This window comes from Corythoichthys intestinalis, chromosome 12, assembly GCF_030265065.1.
Source record: "Corythoichthys intestinalis isolate RoL2023-P3 chromosome 12, ASM3026506v1, whole genome shotgun sequence".
In the NCBI taxonomy this organism is placed as follows: Eukaryota; Metazoa; Chordata; class Actinopteri; order Syngnathiformes; family Syngnathidae; genus Corythoichthys; species Corythoichthys intestinalis.
In genome coordinates this window covers 19,435,647-19,460,802 of record NC_080406.1, presented here as the reverse complement: position 1 = coordinate 19,460,802, position 25,156 = coordinate 19,435,647, and the positions used below count along the sequence as shown (strand labels likewise).

Here is a 25,156-nt window from a genome sequence, read left to right as displayed (position 1 = left end):
AAGCAGCCATTTTCAAAGCAGAGTTTTCCATATTGCCAGGCGTTTGAGAGCATTTAAAGTTTATGGAAATGAAATATGGTTCGTACTCTGGAGTTTTATTACAACTGGTCCCATGCAAGGTTTAGTTGTGTTGTGTTCAGCCTGTTTGACTCCAGCGGACAAGGTTGCTTTAAACATCACGCTGGGCGCATATCTGACAATCACGGCTTGTCACATTGGCCTATCCCTTACCTCATATTGTCTTCTGAGCAGTGAATTTTTTCCCGACGGTGAACTAAAATGGGGCTATCGTATTTTCTTAAAACATAGCCTACAAAGATACGCCCACTTTTTCTCGAATGGACCAAACTTCACTAACTAGAAAATGCAATTTCTTCAGAAACTGCGATGGTAACTTGGCTGTGATGTTATGGGGGTGCATGGGCGTCAATGGAATCGAGGGTCCCAGTCGAATATAAATGGGCTTTAATGGAAGGTTTTTGGTCAAAAATCTCAACCGCTAATACATATGTTTTGAGGTGTGCCAATTGTAGATTTTTCAATAGGAGTGAATGGAAGTTTTTGTGGAATTGGACATGAATGGGTGTGTATTTGGCAAATTGTGGGCAAAATGTATGTTTTTTTGCAAAAACTCTATACAGGTTTTGTGTCTTTTAGCGCTTTGAATTTTGTTCTGTGTAAATGATGCGATTTTAAAAAAGACTGTTGGACATGAAGGGTTTTGAAATTTCCTTTAAAAAAAAACAACTTTTGGACAAAAGTTCATTTTTGCTTGTGAAATGAAAGACCCTGTGTCGCGCAAGAATTCCAGTCGTATTGGTCTGATCGGTGTCGATAGGTCAAATGGCTTTGGCTAGGTGGCGCGCCGAAGAAACACCATTGGAAAGGGGAAAAAAAAGGAATGTTATAAAGTAGATGGTAGCTTTTGCATTACATACAAAGCTATCTTCAAGGGATCCACAGATAGAAAGGCTTGCAGTTCTTAAAAGATAAATGTTCTCATGAGTTAAAATAATTTGATATTGAAACCCCAGTTGATGTCTTAGTTTTCATACAATTTGTACAATTTGTTTAACTAGTAGGTTGCCATTGTTGTCGGCGCGTCGGGCTTCCAGAGTATGACTCTCGCGACATAACATGTCATCTGTTCAACCTTTTCAATCTGAACCCGAGAGGAACATTAATGGGCATGACAGCACTGAAGATATTTCACAAAATGAGCAGCAAAAGCAAAATCAACAGGAAAGATGGGATGAAACGGGACAAGAGTAGGGTAAAAAAACTGTGTTCTGCCAAAATTGCTATGCCGGCGAAATGCCATCAAGAGGCGAATTTGAAGCCCAAAGTACTACTGCGTGCTTTCAGCTTGTTTTGTTTAGAAGCATGCAGACAGAACATACTAAAGATGCCTTAAGAAAATACTTAAACGTAGTAATATCAAATAGGGGTGCTTTAAATATGCTACGTGACTAATGTGGTCAACAGATCAACAATCTGCTTTAAAGCTACAACAAGAAAAAATAATGCTTCAAAGTATGAGCGGGAAACACATGCAAAAAGTATTTTGAGGCAATGAAAAGGTAATAAAAGCACAAAAAGTAAGTAATCGCCACTTTTAAATGATGTGTGCATACACTACCGTAGTATTGTACATAGAGGTGTGCAAAATTTCCGATTCTTATATTATTCGCGATTCGGCCGTGGAAGATTCGAGAACGATTCACAGACATCCAAATTCCGATTATTGAAATATGCCAAGTAAAGCAGAAGTACAACACACTCAGCGCGCCGCGCAGTCTTCGGGACGGAACGGAGAGAGAGTAGCTAAACATCATGCTTCTCATTACCCGGCCCCTCAGGTAATGCCAATGCTGAACTCACGGCTCTAGCTCAACTCATGCCACGAGATAAAAAAACACAACAACATACCTGACCGCTGCCGAAAAGCTGCTACAAAGTACAGCCACATAATGTTACGGTAGATATCATTTATATAGGACTAGATGCATTATAGATTCGGTAGCGTAAGCAGCATATCTACAAAAAGCTAATGCGGGCGTTAGTAAACGGCCGCCATCTTAAAGCAGTACACTTCCCTGCAAGGCTGTTGTAGCGAACCTTCCAAGCAAACCTGATTAACTTTTTATCTAAAATACTACCTAAACTACCTTTTACCTAAATCGGTAAAATATTGACTTGAATCTATCTTTAAAATAGTTTTAAAACTTTCACATGTCGAAAGTAGACAAAAGGGAAATTATGGAATAACGGGAGCAATTTTAACAACTTTAACGGTTGATTCACAACATTAAATTAATTGATTGTAGTTTAAAGCTGCTGATACAGAATGGGGACTGGAGTTTTTTTTTTTTTTATTTAATGTTATTTTTGTATATTTGTTTACTGCTATATGCGAACTTGATACTGAAATAGTAGTTTGGTTTAGTCTGAGAGTATTTTTGAACAATTTTTGAACTAATGTACAAAACTTAAAAAAATAAAAAATAAAAAAAGGAGGGGGGTGCATCAATAATCGTATTGGAGCCTCTGAATCGTAATCGTAATCGAATCGTTAGGTGCCCAAAGATTCCCAGCTCTAATTGTACATAATAAAAAATCCATATGATTCACTACGGTTCAAAAGTTTGGGGTTGCTTAGACCCCAAACTTTTGAACGGTAGTGTATGTAGGGTGTCTCGCTGCATAGAAGGAATTGGAGTAACCCGGTAGTGTTTGTCTAGTGCAGTGCTTCTCAATTATTTTCTGTTACGCCCCCCAAAGGAAGACGTAAATGTTTCGCGCCCCCCCAAACTCTGCCGCTACTGTAAATAGTATCATTTGTCTATAATATTACTATTATAAGTACGCCTCTGCCTCACATGGTGTCCTTTTTTTTCCTATTAGTGAAAATAACAGAGGTCAACTTATAAAGTATAACTTTATTAACATTGTTTTGTTTGTAACAGAAAAGATAACGCGCATCAATTTGCCTGAATAAAAAAAAAAAAAGTCGCATTCCAAACTGTAAAATACACTCAAGGTACATTTTTGACCATTTGATAATGAAAAATAAAATCAGATAATAATCAAAATAATAACAAATTTTACCGAAAAAACTAAACTGAATAGAAGAAAAAAAAAAGTGTCTTTGGACCTGAGGTTGCCCTAGACTCTTTCGTTGTCTGTCATTTTGACTGACAGGGTCATAAAAATCCGGTCATAATCTACTTTTACCTGTCCCTTAAATTTTTAAAATGATAATAATGACATATTCAATAGTATTTAGTTTTCATTCATTTTTAATTAATATTCTGTCCGAACAAGCTTAACAGAGAATCCACACCGTGCCATCACAGATCAAGCAGATGAATATGTAACTTTTTCTCCGCAGTGACAAAAACAGCTGACTGTGGCCCCAGTAGGTGGGCTACGTATGGAACAATGAAATTACCAGTTCACCTGCTGTGGCCTGAACGCAGTCTCACACCTTCCTCCTGGTGCGCATGGACTTGAATTGCGTGCCCGCTTGTGCAAAATCAAATGTCTCAAGTGGGATTGCTGCAGAGGCTATTGTCATGAGGTTTTGGACTTTTGCCTCACAGACGACTCCTCATGGCCGTTTTGATGTTGTTCTGGAGGCTGAATCCGCGCTCTGCGGTCACACTCTTTTTTCACCTCTTTTATCAACATCGTCGTTTTGGGGCTTTTTGAAAAAACTTCGGACACTCAGTTGCCTTGACATTTTTCCGAGTAAGGCTAACGATGTCATGCATCAAGAGAGACAATAGCTAATTAATATGCTCACTCGCCACCCTGTGGTCTGGGGTTTGAATTGCAACCTGTCAAAATGACAGATGGACCTCAGTTTTTTCCGTCACCGTTTTAAAAAACCGGTCAACGACGGAAAATATTCGGTTAACGCGACCCCTGCTTTGGACAGAAGGACAGTTTTTATTTTCGCTGCTCGCTGCCCCACAGTATCACCTCCAGTTTGCAATGGTGTGGGGTTAGTTTGCACTGAGCATGCTAAAAATGCTCACTGGTTTACTGATCTAACACTGAAAAAGCGGGACGTTTGTTGGAAATATTCGGCACATTTTCGCTGAAAAACAACCAAGCGGCTTATCAATGAGATTGGGGTCTAATGTCTTTAAGTGGCGTCTTAATTGATTTGGCTTCCGGCTGTCCGCTATAATCATTTTTAGACACAGTAAACAGTGGTCTTTCCTCATCTACCACTGTGTTAAATGTCAAAGCCAAAAGGCAAATGGCCCGAAAAAAAAGCACATTCTCGGCGGCCGAGGGAGAACCGTAGGTGAGGGCGGTCGTTGTGACGATCCCAAGCTGAAAATGGCACTTCTCGGGCGGACACGTGAGAACCGGAGAAGACAGTGGGTCGCTGCGTGAGTCCGGCCGGAAAACGGCTTTCGAAAACTGAGTGGATGTGCAAGTACACTTTATTCGAGTACGGGAAAAAAAAAAAAACAAGCATGTACCCCGAGGTCGCATGCGCCACCCCTGGCATCGCCTTGCGCCCCCCTGTACTAAATATCATAGATTTTTAAATCAATGGCAATATTTTATGTGTTTTTAACATATTTTAGTAAAAGAGAACTATTGTGGCTTGTTAGAGCCTTTTAGTCTTTAAGTCTGAGGTTGCCTTTGACACGAAAAAGCATGTTTATTCCATAATTCACGCGGTATTTTATGCTCCTGAATGAAATGGAGCGCTTGGATGTGTGTGGAAGCGATCGCTATATTTAGTTTTTTGAATCCACGCCATGAAAATGTTGTCTTCCAGCAACAGTCTCGAGTTGAGAAAGAGGGCGCTGTGACGTGTACGGAGGAAGGAGTCCTCTTCACTATACAGCCGTACTGTTGTATGAGAAGGACTGAGGATTCAACTGATTTTGCGGATTAATACGTTTATTTTTCGCATCACGGCTGCAGAAAAATCTTGCTGTACGAGGGAGAGGCGTTTTTGGGGTTTCAAAAGGTTCCCATTCACCGGTGGATATTGGCCAAAACAAGCCCCTACTACTGTGGGACCATGGGACTTACGAGGAAGTGAGTAAACGTCGTGTTTTGTATTATTTCGAATCCTGGGATCATTTTAATATGTAGGTGGCTTGCATTTTGTGGCTGACACGCTCCTTGTCCATTTGGCTGACGAGCGGCGGCTTGTCGCACATCCCCCCTGCCGGGAGAGCACTATACTCAGCTTGTTCTGTCAAATTTCTGACCGATCAGAAAATGTAACTTTGTGTTTAAAATAGCCGCGAATACAGCGATTACAAAGTTAACACTACAAACTTTCTTTACATAAAGGACTCCTTACGTCTGATCATGGATTGGCATGTAAAAAGCTCTCCTCATACACATTAGCTGCACATGTTAGCTGCACAAAAACTGCAGCATTATTTTGTCATATTCGTGTTGACAATTTGGCAGCTACACACTCCTCTGACGACGGCCGGTTTGTTTGGCGGTCATTGTCCAGCTGCTTCCCCGGCGAGCTCTCCTGTCCATAGTAGCAGGGGAACGAGCTGTAAATTGCTCCCGCCGGGCGGGTTGGCGATCGGCGAAGACGATCAACAAGTCAGTCGTCATGTGAAATTATCCAGGCTAGTTATGTGCGATTTTCCGCTTCGAAGACTTTGAAACATCACTCGGTTCGGGTTAGCATGTCGGCTAGCTGTCACGCCTCTTGGTATGTTTACATTCTCTGAAGCCGGGGAAGGGAAATGACATAAGCTTGATTTAGGTGGCGTAAAATATCGTTCGGGAGGTGAGGAAGTAAAGGTGAAGTCGACAGTTTTGACCATTATGGAGTAATTTTGCCATGTCGTCTTGAATAAATTCATTTTTATTCTTTCATATTCCATCTAGCACAAGACTGATATTTTTTATGACCATGCCATTTATTTAGCGATTAGGGAATAATACTTGGATAAAAAGAATATCCTGTAAAAATATTGGCGTAGAGAGACTGAACAATGACATTTTACGGCTCTCTTCGTCACGTTTTCCTCGTTCTGAATAATTCCCCCTCAACGGGCTGACTGGTCCTTCTGAAGCCATTTATTTAGCTATTGGGGGAAAACTACTTGGATAAAAAAAATATCCTGTAAAAATACTGGAGTGGAGAGACTGAAACAATGACATTTTGCGGCTCTCTTTGTCGCGTTTTCCTCGTTGTGAATATTCCCCCTCAATGGGCTGAATAGTAAAACCGATGAGCCCATTCTCCCGCTGACGTCATCCACCTGTCGGGGACGCTAGAGCCCTATAATGGTAGGCGTGGCTAACGGCAGATTAAAAAAACTAATTTCTCGTCATCTGCGCTTTGCTAAATTGTTGTATATAGTCGAATCGTCTCAAAATATGATTCTAATTCACATAATATTCGTATTTAAGACTTTTTTTTCTCCTGTCATACGCACTTTAAATGAGGTCATGGTGTCTCACCTAGAGAGGAACCCTGCAGGTGACACTAAAGATGGTCAACTGAGTATCTGGATTTTGCAACTAACTATGCGTTGCTTTATATGATTAACTTATGAGACACAAACACAGAGGTTACCTCCAAAGCCTGAAGCATTAGTCTTTTACATATGCCGCCTTGTCAGTTTCTAGCGTTTTGTGCTATTTAATTAAGAAACTTTTTTTTTTTATTTAAAAATACAATTTTCTCCAACAAATGACTTTTTACTAAAAAAAAAAAAAAGAACACTGTTAGAAACCACCGTTCCGCCAGTTGAAATCCTAGGCCCACAGCGCACCGTTGGCCCGAAACCTACCACGGTCCGGTACACCTCCATTGCCACGGCTACGACGAAAACCTCCGAGGAGGGGAGAGGCCTGTGAAAGACGGGAGGGGGAGGGAGGAGGCGAGCAGGGCAGCGAAGACGGGGCTGCAACCATATAGTGAGGGGCGCATGCGGGCAGGTGTATTGTGGGTAAAAGTTCATGCAACGGAGCATCGCAACAATCGTAAATAAATTGGGAGGAAAATAAAAAGATCCAAAGATGTCAAAATGGGAAAAGGCAACACGAGACAGCACACATAAAAAAAGATTTATGTTAGCGTCACAATAGCGTAATTAGCAGTAAGCCACATATTACAAGCAGCAACACTGATGCAGCGTGGACAAGCACAAAAAAGCTGCTGCGCTTAGCATTAAGATGCTAAGTTTTCAGCATAGGGTAGACAACTGTGGCCAGCAATTAACACATTTAGCTGGGATTTACAACTCCACTACAACCAATACTGATGTGTAAGCATTACTACCATAGCACATCTGATGTTTGATTAAATTTGGTGTCAAATGCTTGGGTTGGATTCCACATGTGACCCAAGATAATATTTGTACTGGTATTTTAGTATAATATTGGGTAGGGTTGGGCATTTCGGCAAAATACAGAAAAAGATGTTTTTTTCCATGTCGTCTGAGCTCGTTTTTTTTTTGTTTTTCTAAACTGGTAGCTTTTATACATTTCTATCTACCATTGTACTACATTATTGTATTCATTGAGCAAGTGGGTGCTCCAAAAATGAAATGGGTTTTGTATTTTAGCATAACAATATGTCTTTTTATGTGTTATGTACATACTGTATGTGCTTTTACAATTTAGCTCACCTAATAAACCATGTGAAAATCAATAACAATGGATTCTTTGCGGGACTGTTCAAAATACACCAAACTAGTCAGTTTGCTGCATCTTATGCAGGTAAATGTGGTCGATTAAATATGACAATTGTACAGCCCTATTACCTGGGATTACAACTCACCTGAACGAGGTTTCAGTCCAAATGGCGCGCTGGAGGAGGGAGAGGGAGGAATGCCTGGAGACTGATCCAGTCGCTATAGTAACAAATGTGGAAAAAAAAGTCTTTCACGCAAAATGGACACCTGATTTCACACAAAAACACAATAGCACACACAAACCACACAACTGTGAAATGCTGCTAATGATACATAGAGTTAACCCTAAAATGACCATTTCAGCATTTTCAGGCATTGCTTCTTGAGACATTTTTTTTTAAATGTCGACTCATCGTAGACATGCCCACCAAATTTCATGTTGGTCAATGAAAGTTGATTGTGGGCTTAAAACTAATTCTCACAAATTAGACTTGCGAAGCGACAAAAAGTGGATGGCGTTCTGTGTAAAACACACAAACCACAGCAGACCAAACCAGGCCAGTAAACCGGGGCGTCGGGTTTACCCATGGCAGCCTGACGGCAGACAGGGACGCCCGACCTACCACAGCTCCACCAAGTTTTTACCTTGATGGACATGTGCCATTCATACTGGCGGAACGCAAGTTGGGCCTCAAAGCGGGCCTTCTTTAGAATCATCTGTCGCTTCTTCTGGAACTCATAGCCACCTCCCAACTCTTCCTCCTGCTGCAGGATGCAGTTGAGGCTTTCAAAATTAGCTTCACAGGTCAAAATATAGTCATTTAAAACCTACTGTACTTGTATAGCCTTTTAACATATAGCGGACGTGGCATCAGTGAAGCAAATTTTGAAAATAGGCATTTAAACGCCATCTATGAATGCGCACATACAAACACTACCCAGCTGAATAAATAGAAGATTTCTTTCAATTATACCAAGGAAAGAACAGACAACAGCTCCCCTTCAGTGAGTGATGGGAGGCGTTGCCACCTATGTCCAATAATATTAACTTAATTCACAACCGACCGCCAAATTTGGCACCATTTTGACAAAACCCTAAATGTACCTTCTCGCAGACAAAAAAGGTTTTATTTCAGAAACAGCAGAGTGCCAAACGTCTGTGAAGTTGGCCCCCCATCAGACGCAAATGTATATAAAAATTATGTCAATGGTTTGTCCTACGTTTGTGCCGTTTTTGAGATATATGCAATTCTTTATTGGTCAATCTGAGGTCAACCAGCCCCCCATTTTGATCTAAACCGGCTACAAACCTTGCCAATCAATTGTGGTTCGTTTGTGCTGTAAAGATTTTCGTTTGTGCTGCAACGGTTTTGTAAATATCCTACTTTTATATTTATAGTGATGTCACGCAGCCCCCCATCACTGGCAGAATGGAACTGCAATGGTGCTAGTTCGTTTGTGCTGTCGTTTGTGTTTTGGTCATCCAGAGTCCATGCACCACCCCGCGCCACTCCCCCCACTCCATTAACCTTGAAATTAGGGATGTTAAAAAAAAAAAAAAATCTATTGGAGATATATCGCGATTTACGTCACGCAATTCTCGTCTCGATTAAAAATCCATCAGTATCGATCCTTACGCGTATGTTTTGGTGGAAATGGTAGTTGGCAGCGGGCAGCAATATTGCGTTGCAGTCTGCTGAAGTAACAACAACATAAGAGTAATCCGAGATTTGTGTACGTCGCACTCTGGTGGTTGGCCGCCATTACTGGGGTGTTTACGGCGTCAGTCAATGTAAACAGTAACATTATCTGCTGTAGGCTATTTGCTGCGGGCGGCACACCTCAGCAATGGCGGACGGAGTACTAGTTGCTTTGCTCGGATTAGTCCTTTTATAAGTCTAAAATTTAAGCAGGTTTGGACTAAAGCAGGTTTGCACTTAAAAAAAGAGAACATTTTATGATAAAACCCATATGTTGTTCACACATAAAACAAACATTTTTAATTGAGTGCTGCATGAGGTTTCAGAAATAAATTGATTTAAATGTATGTCCATTTTGATTATTTTTCTAAAGTGATATACAAATAGGGCAATAATTGTCTTCAAGTGTAGTATCAGGAAAAATCGTGATCGATCGTGATACAAATCGAATCACTAGATATGAGACGATACACACCCCTACCGGAAATATTACCTTTAACCTGTGCTGTAAAAACTGTAGTTTTTGCTGTTTTATAGCTGTTACACAATTTAATTAGTTTTTTTTTGGGGGGGGGTAACCGTTACCACCACAAATAATGTTTTAGAAAGTTCATGCGTATTTCAATCCATTGTATAGGGTGCTAGGTGAACTCTGGAAGGTCAAAAAAAATGTAATAACTGCAAAAGCGTAGCAGCACAAACATAGCACAAACCAACAGCACCATTGCGGTTCCATTCCGCTGTAGATGGGGGGCTGCGTGATGTCATCACGACAAATTAAAAGTAAAATATCTACAAAACAGTAGAAGCACAAACCAATTTTTTTTACAACACAATCCAGCACAAATTAAGCACAAACGATTTACTTTGTAGCAGGTTTAGATTAAAATAGGTGGCGGTTTGATCTCAAATCGACCTTTAGAAGAATTGTACATATCTGAAAAAAACAATAGCAGCACAAACACTTTTTTTTTGGCACAAACGATTGACCTAATTTTTATATAAATTTGTGTCCGATGGGGGGGGCAGTTTCACGGAGGTGTGTGCCAAGGCTATAATTAAAGGTCAATGTGAATTTTTTTCCCTTAAAGTCTCCCCATCCCACTCCAATTAACATCCGCAGTAAATTAATTCATATGAATTTAGATGACCCTAAATCAAACCACAAACAAAACAAAATGCATTTTTTTCACTCAATCCACAAAAAAAAGATAGGTTTGCTTTTGCCATTCTACTGTGATCATTCCAAATTATTACATTGTAGTTGTGCAAAAGTACCTTTTGTGACGTGACTTCGTCGTCGCTGTCCTGCCCGCTGACATGGATGACAAAAAGTCCCGTTAGAACATGTCAAATAATGCGTGCTAGTAGACCCATGCAATTAAAACACTAGCTTTGCTCATAAAAGTTACTTTTTTTAGTTAACGGATTAAAATTCTCACAGTAGAAGATAAAGATTAGGAGGTGAATCTTGTCACATGGATTATAATGAAGAGAAATGTTGGAATTCAGACAAGTTCAGGCACCTCACACTCCCAACTGAATATATACAGTATACAATACGTAAGATATACAAAGGGGTAGAATATGGCGCAATTGTGACAAAAGATGACTCAGTTCCTCGAGTAAATGGCTAACGACATTCTGTGGTTCTTGAATGAAAACAGGATGATGTTAACCCCCATAGTAACCATTTTATCCAAGTCTATGATCTAGCTTTTTTCCATTTCAGCAGATGTTTCTCAGTTGGCAGAAATACAATGCTCAATAGAGTGTTATCGTTTTTCGAGCAAAAGGGGACAAAGATTTTATCTTCTCAGTTTACCTGTCAGGGCAAGTTGTATATTTCCTCTGTATGAATATCTGGGACATGTCATCACAGATCAAATGTTAAGATGATGATGTCGCATTTAAGAAATTCCACTAGTGCTAAGATATCAAGATACTTATACATATTGTACTGCCCCTTGTAGATAAAGTTTGAAAATTCTGGCATCCATAAACTCAAGATTGCCCATAATGACTAAATGTGCATGATTCTTAGAAATACAAGGATATCTGTAAATTTGTGTCATGCTCTGATAAGGAATTTAATGTAAAGATTTATATACCAGGGAGAATGTATGGGCCATTTTTTATAGGGTGCGACTGGTGTCCCAGTATAAATTAAGCTGTATTTTCACTAAAGTAGGACAAATACTCATTCAACTTATTTTTTCAATTGCTGTCTAATATACAGTGCCCTCCATAATTATTGGATTTATAATAATTATGTGTTTTTTAGCTTCTAATATTTTTTTTTCTTCTAAATAATATTGGACCTTAATGGAAAAAAAAGAGAAAAATCCAACCTTCAATACAAGTGCATTTATTCAGTGGGGGAAAAAATCCCACATAAAGAAATAATTATTTGATATCAAATAATGTGTGTCACAATTATTAGCACCCCTGCCTGGTGTTAATATTTTGTACAACCCCATTTTGCCAACAAAACAGCACCTAATCTTCTATAATGTTTCACAAGATGAGGAAAGACAGGAAGAGGAATCTTCAGCCATTCCTCTTTGCAGAATGTCTCTAAATCATCTAGAGACCTGGGTCCTCTCCTCTGTACTCTCCTCTTCAGCTCACCCCACAGGTTTTCAATGGGGTTGGGGTCTGGGGACTGAGATGGCCATGGGAGGAGCTTGATTTTGTGTCTGGTGAACCATTTGTGTAGATTTGGCCATATGTTTAGGGTCATTGTCTTGCTGAAAGACCCAGTGACGACCCATCTTCAGCTTTCGGGCAGAGAGTAACAGATTTTGATTTAAAATGTCCTGGTATTTCAAAGCATTCATGATGCCATGCACTCTAACAAAGTTCCCAGGGCCTTTGGAAGCGAAACAGCCCCACAGCATTGCAGCCCCCCCCCCCCCCCCATACTTCACAGTGGGTATGAGGTGCTGTCTACACGCCAACAAGCTGTTTGGGAGGCATGCACGGAGAAAACCTTTCCTCACTCACAATCATAAACGCAAACGTCTGGAATTCGCCAGGCGGTATTGGGGCTTCAACTGGGACCGTGTGCTTTGGTCAGATGAGACCAAGATTGAGCTTTTTAGCAACAAACACTCTAAGTGGGTCTGGTGTGCCACGAAAGATGCGCATGCTGAAAAGCACCTCATACCCACTGTGAAGTATGGGGTAGGGTCAGTGATGCTGTGGGACTGTTTCGCTTCCAAAGGACTTGTATTGAGAGTTGGATTTTTCTTTTTTTCCATTAAGGTCCCATATTATTTAGAAGAAAAAAAAATATTAGAAGCTAAAAAACACACAATTATTATAAATCCAATAATTATGGAGGGCACTGTAAATTCAAGGGTACAGGCTCATAAATTCTATTCTTTTTATTTAAAAGGTTTTTATGGAATTTTGCTATGTCCCCAGTGTATTTCATTCAAATTCAGTCTATAGAATAATATAAATTGGAAAAAAAATCCTAAATAATTATGATTTTATTGTCCTGGATAAACTATCTTTCATCATGTGTTGTTTTTAAAATCTAATATCTAAAAAAAAATTTAAAAATCTGCATGACGATAACGTGTCCACTCTGTTAAAGCTATATGTCAAATTAAGTAATCGAATAATTTCAAAAAGGTTGCTTGTAAAATTCTAGATTTCTCATCAAGCATCCAGAGTCATGTTAGCTATTATGCTAGGAAAGCTAGCCTGAGGGCGAACTTTAGCACAAATGGTCCCCTATCTAAGTGTCCACTCTGTAGCATCCAAATGGCACCCAATTAAAAAAATTACCCACGTGTTTCATAATGAATTATGATTCTGCTTCATAGAAATTGAACGATCATTCAAAATGCTCTGCTAGCAGTCTGGGGAACTGAAACTCCAAGAAAACCAACACAAAGGCAACATGGTTTGTTTCCTTTTTTCTCCCTAAAATAAGCCCCGTTTGAGGATGGTTGGCCACAAAAAAGGACAGACATCTGACACTTAAACCCTGAAAAATTCCACAATTCCACAAAAATGACAATAAACTTAAAACAGGCAGACTTACTTGACAGACTCTTCCACGTTGACCATCTCCACAGGGTACAGTCGGACCCCACACAGATCTTCTTGCTCCAAGTTAATTCTGAAGCACACACACACGTACAGTCTCAGGAATAATTATGTATTCGTACATGATATGCTGATTTAAGTGTAGTGCTGACCTGCAGGGATCCTGAAGTAGCTCCACAGCCTCTTTAAGTTGGCTGATCATGTCCACCTCACTGTCCTCTGATACCTCTGGCCTGGAATTAAAATAGCCTTATTTTTTACTTACAATCCATAAAAATATATGTACTAAAATTAAAAAATGTACTTATAATAATTAAGATAATAATAACTAAGCTTGAATCAAAAGCTCATTTGGAATTTGCATCATTAGCCATGCATGCTAACTGGAATGACTTTAAAAGTCAGTTACTCACTGCCGCTCTGTGTTCCAGTGTGTGTCTTCGTCGATTCTCAGCGGCTCGTCTAAATCAGATGTCCTCGTCGCATGCTCCTAAAAGCCAAATGCAAACATACCAGTGAATTTTGCTTTGACAATTTACGTTCATATTCATATGTACTATTTTGTGCTTGAACACTGTTTTGTTAAAAAAATTAAAAAAGACATTCGGCAAAGAAAATGTGATGTTTAGCCTCAAAAACATCAGTCAAAAGTAAATGTTAGGCCACCCAAAAAGATATTTTGCCTTAATAAATATTGCATTGTTTTTTGCTACGACTAAAGAGAAAGAATGACTCATAATAAATGTTCTTGTCATCAGACATGAATATTTCATGCACAAGCACTTGACTGTGCACTGTCACGCACAAAAAAGCTCGTCTTACAAATTCTTTGTCACGGAAAAACGTTATGTACTCAGAGATTGACATGCAGCTTTTTGAATCAAGTGTTTTAAAAAATTACTAGTGCAGCTTTTTGAATCAAGTGTTTTAATAACAAAACTGCATTAAATACCGATGCAGGCAAATAATCTAGTCTGCTACTATTGGATCTCAGCGCCGCATTCGACACAGTTGATCACAACATACTACTCAGCAGATTGGAACAGTGGGTAGGGCTTACCGACACTGTTCTACAGTGGTTCACATTAAGCCTGCACAATATATCGTTTGAACATCGCCATCGCAATGTGCGGATGCGCAATAGTCACATCGCAGAATGTGCAATTAATTTTTTTTTTTTTTTAAATGTTAACTTTTGTTATACTTCATAAAAGCAGCAAGTGTGCAGATTCTGCGTCCCTTTTATATACAGCAAGACTGGATAAACGGCATGATGTAAATTAGGAATGTCCCTGATCTGATCACGTCCCTGATCTGATCACATGATCGGAAATCAGGCCAATTGCTCCATTTTTCAAATGAACGGAATCAGGTTAAAAGGATCTTGTTTGTAATTTTAAATATATACAGGTAGTCCCCGGTTTTTGACGTACTCGAATTGCGCGATTTCGACTTTACGACGCCAGTCTCGCCCGCGATTTTATCTCATTTTTTTTGTTTGTTTGTTGCATAAACAGTACCTTATTGTTCCTCACAATATCTCATAATCTAATTTACTAGATTAATATGACGTGTTCTGTCCTCATTAAACGTGAAGTTATTCGGCTTTACAGACCGCAAATAAGGCAATTGTGCTTTTTGAAGCTTTTTACTTCCTCCAGTTTGGACAATTTGTAAAACTGTGACACACGTATGTACACTTGTGTTCAAAACAACACACACTTTAACAATAAAACACTTGAGAATAATTGGTGTTCAAACATCCATCTAGTCTGCTCAATATGGAAATGTAGTAGATTAAATTAGCCTAATTTGGCTAAAAAAAAAAAAAGTCATCGAGCTACGAAAGCTAACGTATTTACAATTCTCGTAGACAATCGCCCACACGGAACTCCAGAAACTGTAGCTATAAACTTAGTTACAAATGCATACACAAACATATATTAGCGGACACAACTTACAGCCTTATGTGGGCAAAATTACGTGTGTCGCGAACCGGGGATCACCTGTTAAATGTTAATTCTTTCCAGTCGTTCAGGCCTATCCCAGAAATGGCTATTCAGGGTATGTGGTGAAAATTCTTCTAGTTTTAATATCGCAATATAATATCGCAATATATTGCAAGCCCCCCAAAAATCGCAATGATAGTTTTTTCCAATATCGTTCAGGCCTAGTTCACATCTTATTTACATGATAGGGATTTCTTTGTGTCAATCGGAAACCAAGTCAGAACAAACCAAATTCACATGTGGAGTCCCTGAAGGGTAAATTCTTGGACCACTCTTATTTAACATCTATATGCTTCCCTTAGCTCAGATTATGAAACAGTATGACATATCCTATCACACCTATGCAGATGACACACAACCTACATTTCTGTGTCCCCACGTGATTATAGTCCCTTAGACTCCCTGAGTAAATGCATTCATCAAATCAATGAATGGATGTGCCAGAATTTTCTCCAGTTAAATGTGGAGAAGTCAGAAGTGATCCATTTTTTGGGCCAAAAAAGGAAAGGTCAAAGATAAGCAGGCACCTTAGCACAATGTCACTTACAGCTACAAATCAAGTCAGAAACCTTGGCGTAATTATTGACTCAGACTTAAAATTTGATAGCCATCGAAAGTCCATCACTAAATCTGCTTAATACCACCAAAAAATATAGCCAGGATTAAGGGGCTTCTGACTCAACAAGACATGGAAAACTTATGCATGCATTCATTTTCAGCAGATTGGACTATTGCAACGGTATATTTACAGGTCTTGATAAAAAATCAGTCAGAAAGCTGCAGCTAGTACAGAGTGCTGCAGCCAAAGTCCTCACGAATACAAGGAAACTGGACCACATTACACCGGTTTTGAAATTGCTACACTGGCTTCCAGTGAGTCAAAGGATAGACTATAAAATACTACTGCTCGTCTACAAAGCACTTAATGGCCTTGGACCAAAATACATGCTGGATTTGTTAGATTCCTATGAAACATCTAGACCCCTAAGGGTGTCCGGAACCGGTCTCCTGTATGTTCCAAGAACAGAACCAAGCAGAGTCAGGCAGCATTTAGTTACTATGCTTCTCACCTCTGGAACAAGTTACCTGAAGGTCTGAAGTATGCTCAAACTGTTAGCTCCTTTAAATCAGGGCTAAAAACGCTTTTGTTTAACACTGCATATCCATAACTGTCTATATATTTCAATCTATTTGCTTTCTATTCCTCTTGTGCTTATCTCCATTGCTGATTTCAATTATTAGCAGCAGTAGTAGTAGTATTTGTTTTATTCTTCATTTATTTTTTTTATTCTATTCGTAATTAATGCGATTTTTATGTATAATTTTATTTCCTATTTCGATTGTCTTTGTTTTTACGATCTATCGATTTTATTGTGATTTTTTTTATGCTCTTCATGTGATGTAAAGCACTTTGAATTGCCTTGTGTTTAATTGTGCTATATAAATAAATTTGCCTCGCATTAAAAAAATTACTAGTTTCACGGTCAAAAATATCGCATTTTGAGGCATGTTTTTGGGGAAATGTTTGGATTATTTTTGGGGTTGGGGGCAAAATACAGAGCGTTTTGAGGTTAGCTGTACACTATACACTCACCGGCCAATTCATTAGGTACACCTGTCCAACTGCTCGTTAACACTTAATTTCTAATCAGCCAATCACATGGCGGCAACTCAGTGCATTTAGGCATGTAGACATGGTTTAAGAAAGTCTCCTGCAGTTCAAACCGAGCATCAGTATGGGGAAGAAAGGGGATTTGAGTGACTTTGAACGTGGCATGGTTGTTGGTGCCAGAAGGGCTGGTCTGAGTATTTCAGAAACTGCTGATCTACTGGGATTTTCACGCACAACCATCTCTTGGGTTTACAGAGAATGGTCCGAAAAAGAAAAAATATCCAGTGAGCGGCAGTTCTGTGGGCGGAAATGCCTTGTTGATGCCAGAGGTCAGAGGAGAATGGCCAGACTGGTTCGAGCTGATGGAAAGGCAACAGTGACTCAAATAACAACCCGTTACAACCAAGGTAGGCAGAAGAGCATCTCTGAATGCACAGTACGTCGAACTTTGAGGCAGATGGGCTACAGCAGCAGAAGACCACGCCGGGTGCCACTCCTTTCAACTAAGGACAGGAAACTGAGACTACAATTTGCACAAGCTCATTGAAATTGGACAATAGAAGATTGGAAAAAAGTTGCCTGGTCTGATGAGGCTCTATTTCTGCTGCGACATTCGGATGGTAGGGTCAGAATTTGCCGTCAACAACATGAAAGCATGGATCCATCCTGCCTTGTATCAACGGTTAAGGCTGGTGGTGGTGGTGTAATGGTGTGGGGAATATTTTCTTGGCACTCTTTGGGCCCCTTGGTACCAATTGAGCATCGTTGGAACGTCACAGCCTACCTGAGTATTGTTGCTGACCATGTCCATCCCTTTATGACCACAATGTACCCAACTTATGATGGCTACTTTCAGCGGGATAATGCGCCATGTCATAAAGCTGGAATATTCTCAGATTGGTTTCTTGAACATGACAATGAGTTCACTGTACTCAAAACTCCACACTCACCAGATCTCAATCCAATAGAGCATCTTTGGGATGTGGTGGAAAGGGAGATTCGCATCATGGATGTGCAGCTGACAAATCTGCACCAACTGTGTGACGCCATCATGTTAATATGGACCAAACTCTCTGGGGAAAATGCTTCCAGCACCTTGTTGAATCTATGCCACAAAGAATTGAGGCAGTTCTGAAGGCAAAAGGGGGTCCAACCCGTTACTAGCATGGTGTACCTAATAAAGTGGCCGTTGAGTGTATATCTGAAAGTATTTTCATTTGACTTCAACCAGGAGTGACACAAGAGCCAATAAAAAGTTGTTTAATGTCTGACCGCTTGTGTTGCCTCATGATTCACGAAAAATATGCTTTGCTTTAGAATTTTAATGCATCCCAGGCTTTAAGGCATCGCGATGCATTGCCGAATCGAACCGAATCGAATCGTGGCCCTCCGAGTCGTAATCAAATCAAATCTGAAGGGCAGTGCCAGTGCACACCTCTAGTAAATAGTATAGTAATTTAGTATAGTATAGTAAAGGTACTTCTATGCGCTCAACTTAGTGTTAATTTATGAACAAATACAGTGACTGAATGGCAAAAGCTATCATTTAAAAGGTACATTTTCCTTTAATACTTTAGATTTTTTTTTGTTTTAGCTGCAATATAAGGCATTTTCACATAATGTTCTAATGCACTAACATAATCTATGTACAAAACTAATGTTAGACCATTTTATGAGCAAATATAAGTGTTCAAAGACACCATATTGAACTTCTTTGGCTATATCAAGCCAAAATGTTTTAAATGATACAGGCTATTTTTCCCTATTAAGAGAATTGTCCCAAAACCTTTGTGTTCACAGTCAGTTCATTTTTTGCAACTGAATGAAAAAAGAAAAGGAAAAGTTGAACTTCAAAAGCCTGTCTGCCTCTCTTAGTAGTGGCTTTTTGTCCTTATTTGGTTGCGGCTGACTTTACGTGATGATGTAAGTACAGTTGTCTTGCCTTGATGTAGCTCGCGAGGGGGGTGGCGGTTTCTCGGTAGGCTAGCTGCTCCCTCAATGCCTCCGTGGGGCTCTCCTCGATAAGTCGCACCGGCTCCGAGCTGGGGTCTGCGCAGGACAGAGGTTCGGTACAATTGGCGCTTCCAAACACTTGTTAACAAATTGCCCCATTTCATTGACTTCTGTCAAGGTAAACATGTACTGTAAATTACATAGAGTCTCCATTTTCTTGAAGCTCTTCATTTAAAATGACATAAAAATACACGTGAATTGGAAGATGTCAAACAAGGAAACAATTTAGCGTCCTTAGCATCCTCCAAGTCCCGCCTGTACTGACCCGGTTTAGACTGATTAAAGCCTATTTAAGTGGCGCAACTGGGGAGTGCGCGCTTACCCGTCAGAGAGCTGATGTGGTCGCTGGAGTCGTCTTTACTGAGTCCATCCTCCTCCGTGATATGACTCATGGGCACGTTAAGACTCAAACTGTCTTCGTCCGATGGCTGCGTGCACAACAAAACATGTTGCACACTTAAAAAGTCACTTCATCATAATGTAGTTAAGATTTTAACCACTTCTAAATTAGTTCAATAACTTGCACCTACAATAAAGAACATAAAATAAATGTGCCGTATAAGTTTCAATCATTACTTAACAAATGAGCAAAACCCATAAGTTATATTGATGAAATAAAAATAGGAAAAAATAATTTAATCAAAATATGTGCACACTATTACTTTGTCATTTATGTAACTTAATTTAGCAAAGACTTTTCGAAGAAATTCTTCTTATTGAAAAGAATGTTTACTGAAGTAAATTTATATCTAATGAAACACATTTACAATTATATTAAATAGGAACAAAATCCACAATGTATTTCGACACGTACACTGCGTACCTCCGTTGCCGATAGCCTTTTGTCTCCGATGTCGCTGCCGACTCCTGAGTCGCTGTCTTGCTTCCTCTGCTGCTCAATGTCCTCCACCCTGCCAATGCATGCACACATACATGCACCTGAAGCACATCTCTCTTCTTCTCCCTCTCACTGCTCCAACCAACAGATGACATTTTTTTGATTGACTAAATTTAGGATAGTATATGCGCAGTTGTAATCACAGTCATGAATGGGTAAAATTCCAAACTCAATATTGAAATAAAATGTATTTACAATTGTTTGTAACATTATCTGATAAAAAAACAAACAAAAAAACGTTCAGATTCGGATTTCTGGAAGCATGTATGAAAAACAATAGTGTCTATCAAAGGAGATAATTACAGTAACTACACTGGTAGTAAGTAGGTAGGTGTTAGTTTGAGGGAGGGGTTTAATTTCTATTCTATTTATTATCACATCTATTTTGAGAGGAAGATGTTGATTTGTGGGAGACTTTTTTTTAATGACACACAAACTATGTACTGTATACCAAGGACAGATTTAATGAACCAAAATAATTACACTTTCCACTAGAGTTGTCTTATAATTACTTTTTAACCGATAACTGATATCCTGATATTGTCCAACTCAAAAATTCGTACCCGATATATGTGCTTGTGGACTTAATATTTTATGGCTAATTGTACAGTGCCCTCCATAATTATTGGCAGCCCTGGTTAAGATGTTTTTTAGCTTCTAATACATATATTTTTTATTCAAATAATATGGGACCTTAATGGGAAAAAAAGAGAAAAATCCAACCTTCAATACAAGTGGCATTTATTCAGTGGGGAAAAAAATAATTATTATTTGACATCAAATAATGTGTGTCACAATTATTAGCACCCCTGGTGTTAATACTTTGTACAATCCCCTTTTGCCAACAAAACAGCACCTAATCTTCTCCTATAATGTTTCACAAGCTTGATTTTGTGTCTGGTGAACCATTTCTGTGTAGATTTGGCCATATGTTTAAGGTCATTGTCTTGCTGAAAGACCCAGTGATGACCCATCTTCAGCTTTCGGGCAGAGGGCAACAGATTTTGATTTAAAATCTCCTGGTATTTCAAAGCATTCATGATGCCATGCACCCTAACAAGGTTCCCAGGGCCTTTAAACGCGAAACAGCCCCACAGCATCACTGACCCACCCCCATACTTCACAGTGGGTATGAGGTGCTTTTCAGTATGCGCATCTTTTGTGGCACGCCAGACCCACTTAGAGTGTTAGTTGCCTAAAAGCTCAATCTTGGTCTCATCTGCCCAAAGCACACGGTTCCAGGCTTCAACTGGGCCAATAATTATGGAGGGCACTGTATTAGATGCTTTATTAATGATAATGCTCACATAACAAATCCCAAGCATCTTAATTTGGAGAAATCTAATGGTCAATAAGCATAAATGCTTTGCTTAGTTGTGACCGGCCCTTGTACAAAGGCAAAAGACATGCATATTGGCCTAAAACAGATGTCGATATTATCCGATATAATTTTGTAATGCTTTTATCAGCCGATATAATCGGCTATCCGAAGATATCGGACAACTCTACTGTCTAGCCATTTAGATGGCGATGGTAAAAAGGCAGCATATTGGATGTGAATGAATCTCCTTAGGGTGTTTATTTTACTGGTTGATATACAAATTTTGGTCCTTACTTTAGCAGCGTTGCCATCCACAATCATTAGCTAGTGTGTTAGCCTACCAGCATGTGTAACAAGTCTGATTTGTGCTGGCAAAGAGATCCACCCCCCCTTTAAACAGGTCGGGACTCGAACTGGCGCCACCAGAACGGCAGGAGAGCCAAGGCTAACAGCTCTAGCCGCTAGCGTGTTTACTTGAAGGGGGAGGTGATGTTGATTGTGCATTCAATGCACCTGCTTTCACCTGTTACACTCAACCCCCGAGACCTTCACTGCCAATCTGGGTCACGGCACCAATGTACTGTAACCCTTCTGATTTGTGCTTGTGACATAATATGCCCCCCTTGACCAGGTCGGGACTCGAATCCGCGCCACCGGCATGGCACGAAGTCTAACGGCTTTAGCCGCTAGCGTGCTCTTTTGAAGACATCGGGAGGGAGGTTTCCTTGGCATGGAACACACTTGTTTGCAGTCGTTAGACATGCAACTTACCGTGTTAGACTGAGGCGCTCAATAACGGGCAGATAGAGTGCATCGACCATCTTGTCACTGCGGCATGCCTCCATGCTGAGGTACTTGAAGATGTGAATTTTGCCCTTGAGACAGATCTGTGGGGCAGAAAGGAGAAGCAGCTTTTAGACCTGAGAGACTTACTCCCAAGTTGTTTTGTTGGGGTTTTTCCCAAGTAATGGTCAAATCCAAGATAGTCGCCCCAAAATTAGCCGTTAGTGGAGTTTCTATTCCAAAGGGAAGCGTCCCCCCCAAGTGAAGGTTCTACTCCCAAGAAAATGTTCCATCCCTGTGAGCAAATGGTCTAGGCAAAGTTTTGGTTTCAAGAGAAGGTACGAATCCAAAGATTCTTTCCCTGAGAGAATGGTCCTTAAGCGGTGGATCCTGTCCAGAGAAAAGGTTTTTAGTCACGAGAACACTGTTTGACTTCCAAAAGAACATTGTATCCCTGAGAGAATGGTGTAGTACAGAGAAGGTTTCAGCTCCAAGGTAAGATTCTATACCTAAGAGAATGGTTGTGGGTGTAATGAGAATTGTCTTAATCCTGAAAAAAAGGTTCGTATCCAAAGGAAAGGTTCTGGTCCCAAGTGAAGGTTCTAGCCCTGCAAAAATATTTAGCTGCAAGAGAGGGCTCTCCTCCGTATTTTCTAATCCAATGGGTTTTAGTTCTTAATCTCAAGTGAAGGTTCTAGCCAAATAAAGGGTTCAATCCCAGGTGGAGTTTGTGGCTTTGACATACAGTGTGGCAAATAAGTATTTAGTCAACCACCAATTGTGCAAGTTCTCCTACTTGAAAAAATGAGAGAGGCCTGTAATTTTCAACATGGGTAAACCTCAACCACAAGAGACAGAATGTGGAAAAAAAAGAAAACATCAAATTGTTTGATTTTTAAAGAATTTATTTCCAAATTAGAGTGGAAAATAAGTATTTGGTCACCTACAAACAAGCACAATTTCTGGCTGTCAAAGAGGTCTAACTTCTTCCAACGAGGTCTTACGAGGCTCCACTCGTTACCTGTATTAATGGCACCTGTTTGAACTCATCGGTATAAAAGACACCTGTCCACAACCTCAGTCAGTCACACTCCAAACTCCACTATGGCCAAGACCAAAGAGCTGTCGAAGGACACCAGAGACAAAATTGTAGACCTGCACCAGGCTGGGAAGACTGAATCTACAATAGGTAAAACGCTTGGTGTGAAGAAATCAACTGTGGGAGCAATTATTAGAAAATGGAAGACATACAAGACCACTGATAATCTCCCTCGATCTGGGGCTCCATGCAAGATCTCACCCCGTGGCGTCAAAATGATAACAAGAACGATGAGCAAAAATCCCAGAACCACACGAGGGACCTAGTGAATGACCTACAGAGAGCTGGGACCACAGTAACAAAGGCTGCTATCAGTAACACAATGCGCCGCCAGGTACTGAAATCCTGCACTGCCAGACGTGTCCCCCTCCTGAAGCCAGCACACGTCCAGGCCCATCTGCGGTTCGCTAGAGAGCATTTGGATGATCCAGAAGAAGACTGGGAGAATGTGTTCTGGTCAGATGAAACCAAAATAGAACTTTTTGGCAGAAACACAGGGTCTCGTGTTTGGAGGAGAAAAAATACTAAATTGCATCTGAAGAACACCATACCCACTGTGAAGCATGGGGGTGGAAACATCATGCTCTGGGGCTGCTTTTCTGCAAAGGGACCAGGACGACTGATCTGTGTAAAGGAAAGAATGAATGGGGCCATGTATCAAGAGATTTTGAGTGAAAATCTCCTTCCATCAGCAAGGGCATTGAAGATGAGACGTGGCTGGGTCTTTTAGCATGACAATGATCCCTAACACACAGCAAAGGGCAACAAAGGAGTTGTTTCGTAAGAAGCATTTCAAAGTCCTGGAGTGGCCTAGCCAGTCTCCAGATCTCAACCCCATAGAAAATCTGTGGAGGGAGTTGAAAGTCCGTGTCCGACAGCCCCAAAACATCACTGCTCTAAAGGAAATCTGCATGGAGGAATGGGCCAAAATACCAGCAACAGTGTGTGAAAAGCTTGTGAAGAGTTAAAGAAAACGTTTGGCCGCCGTTATTGCCAACTAAGGGTACTTAACAAAGTATTGAGATGAATTTATTTTCCACCATGATTTGCAAATAAATTCTTTAAAAATCAAACAATGTGATTTTCTGAGTTTTTTCCACATTCTGTCCCTCATGGTTGAGGTTTACCCATGTTGACAATTACAGGCCTCGCTAACATTTTCAAGTGGGAGAACTTGCACAATTAGTGGTTGACTAAATACTTATTTGCTCCACTGTAATTGTCTAGACTTAATGGTCTAGACAAGAGAAATATTTGAATATGTATTTTTACAGATATTCATGTTGGGGGGGATTGGCGGTGGTACCTGTGCTGGAGGGCTCTGCAACGGGTTGCTCTCTAGCCGCAAGACCTGCAGCTGTGTCATCTTCCGGTAGCTTAAAGGAATGGTCGACACCTTGTTGCATGAGAAGTCCAACTTGACCAGTGGAAGATCGGACAGGTCTGCACGCACATGACATTGGTGGCATTATGCTGTGTGCGCTACATTACCCTCTGGCTTCATCAGGATACAAATATTCTGAAATTGGTAGCATTTCTATTTTTGTCACCGCATTAGGTGTAACCGACCTTCTGGAAGGACGCAAAGCAGATTCCGTCGTACGTTGAGCTCCCGTAGTGCTCGCAGTCGTCCAATGTGTCGTGGTAGAGTCGTCAGTTCATTAGAGCTGATGTCCTGCAGAGATAGACAAACCTTTTTGTCTTTCTCGGAATTGCCGATTGCTCCAGAGTTGTGCTGTTGCCCTCACCAACTCCATGAGGCGGTGCAGTTGTCCAACACTCTCGGGTAGACTGACCAATTTGTTATTGCTGGCGTTGAGGACTCTGAGCGGTAGAGTGCACAGGCAGGCCGGAAGCGAGCTCAGCTGGTTGCGACTAACAGGATGACAGAAGAACAAATGCCATCACAGGTGTTGTTATTCTCGTCAAGTTTATTTCTTGTACAATACAATTCACTTCAACTAACATGATAAATTTGACTGATATGAAAATGCGATATGAAGCAGTTGTTTT

The 25,156-nt window shown here is 40.3% G+C and overlaps 1 protein-coding gene across 8 annotated transcripts in view; it reads right to left on the bottom strand.

Annotated features, from left to right (window-relative positions):
* The window catches only part of lrch1 (leucine-rich repeats and calponin homology (CH) domain containing 1), a 55,921-nt gene that overhangs the window by 8,547 nt on the left and 22,218 nt on the right, over positions 1 to 25,156 (bottom strand). For 2 of the 8 annotated variants that reach the window (XM_057851698.1, XM_057851695.1), the window contains exons 3-15: positions 24,892 to 25,018; positions 24,713 to 24,818; positions 24,450 to 24,586; positions 22,033 to 22,148; positions 19,857 to 19,953; positions 19,365 to 19,470; positions 18,972 to 19,078; positions 13,822 to 13,898; positions 13,561 to 13,641; positions 13,404 to 13,481; positions 10,625 to 10,661; positions 7,793 to 7,865; positions 6,801 to 6,914 (exon numbers count right to left, since the gene is read on the bottom strand). In XM_057851698.1, the coding sequence (XP_057707681.1) occupies positions 6,801 to 6,914; positions 7,793 to 7,865; positions 10,625 to 10,661; positions 13,404 to 13,481; positions 13,561 to 13,641; positions 13,822 to 13,898; positions 18,972 to 19,078; positions 19,365 to 19,470; positions 19,857 to 19,953; positions 22,033 to 22,148; positions 24,450 to 24,586; positions 24,713 to 24,818; positions 24,892 to 25,018 (1,256 nt within the window). Of the gene's footprint in view, positions 1 to 7; positions 6,712 to 6,800; positions 6,915 to 7,792; positions 7,866 to 10,624; positions 10,662 to 13,403; positions 13,482 to 13,560; positions 13,642 to 13,821; positions 13,899 to 18,971; positions 19,079 to 19,364; positions 19,471 to 19,856; positions 19,954 to 22,032; positions 22,149 to 24,449; positions 24,587 to 24,712; positions 24,819 to 24,891; positions 25,019 to 25,156 lie in introns of those variants that run through there. The other 6 variants (XM_057851699.1, XM_057851697.1, XM_057851701.1 and 3 more) reach the window with 4 other exon arrangements.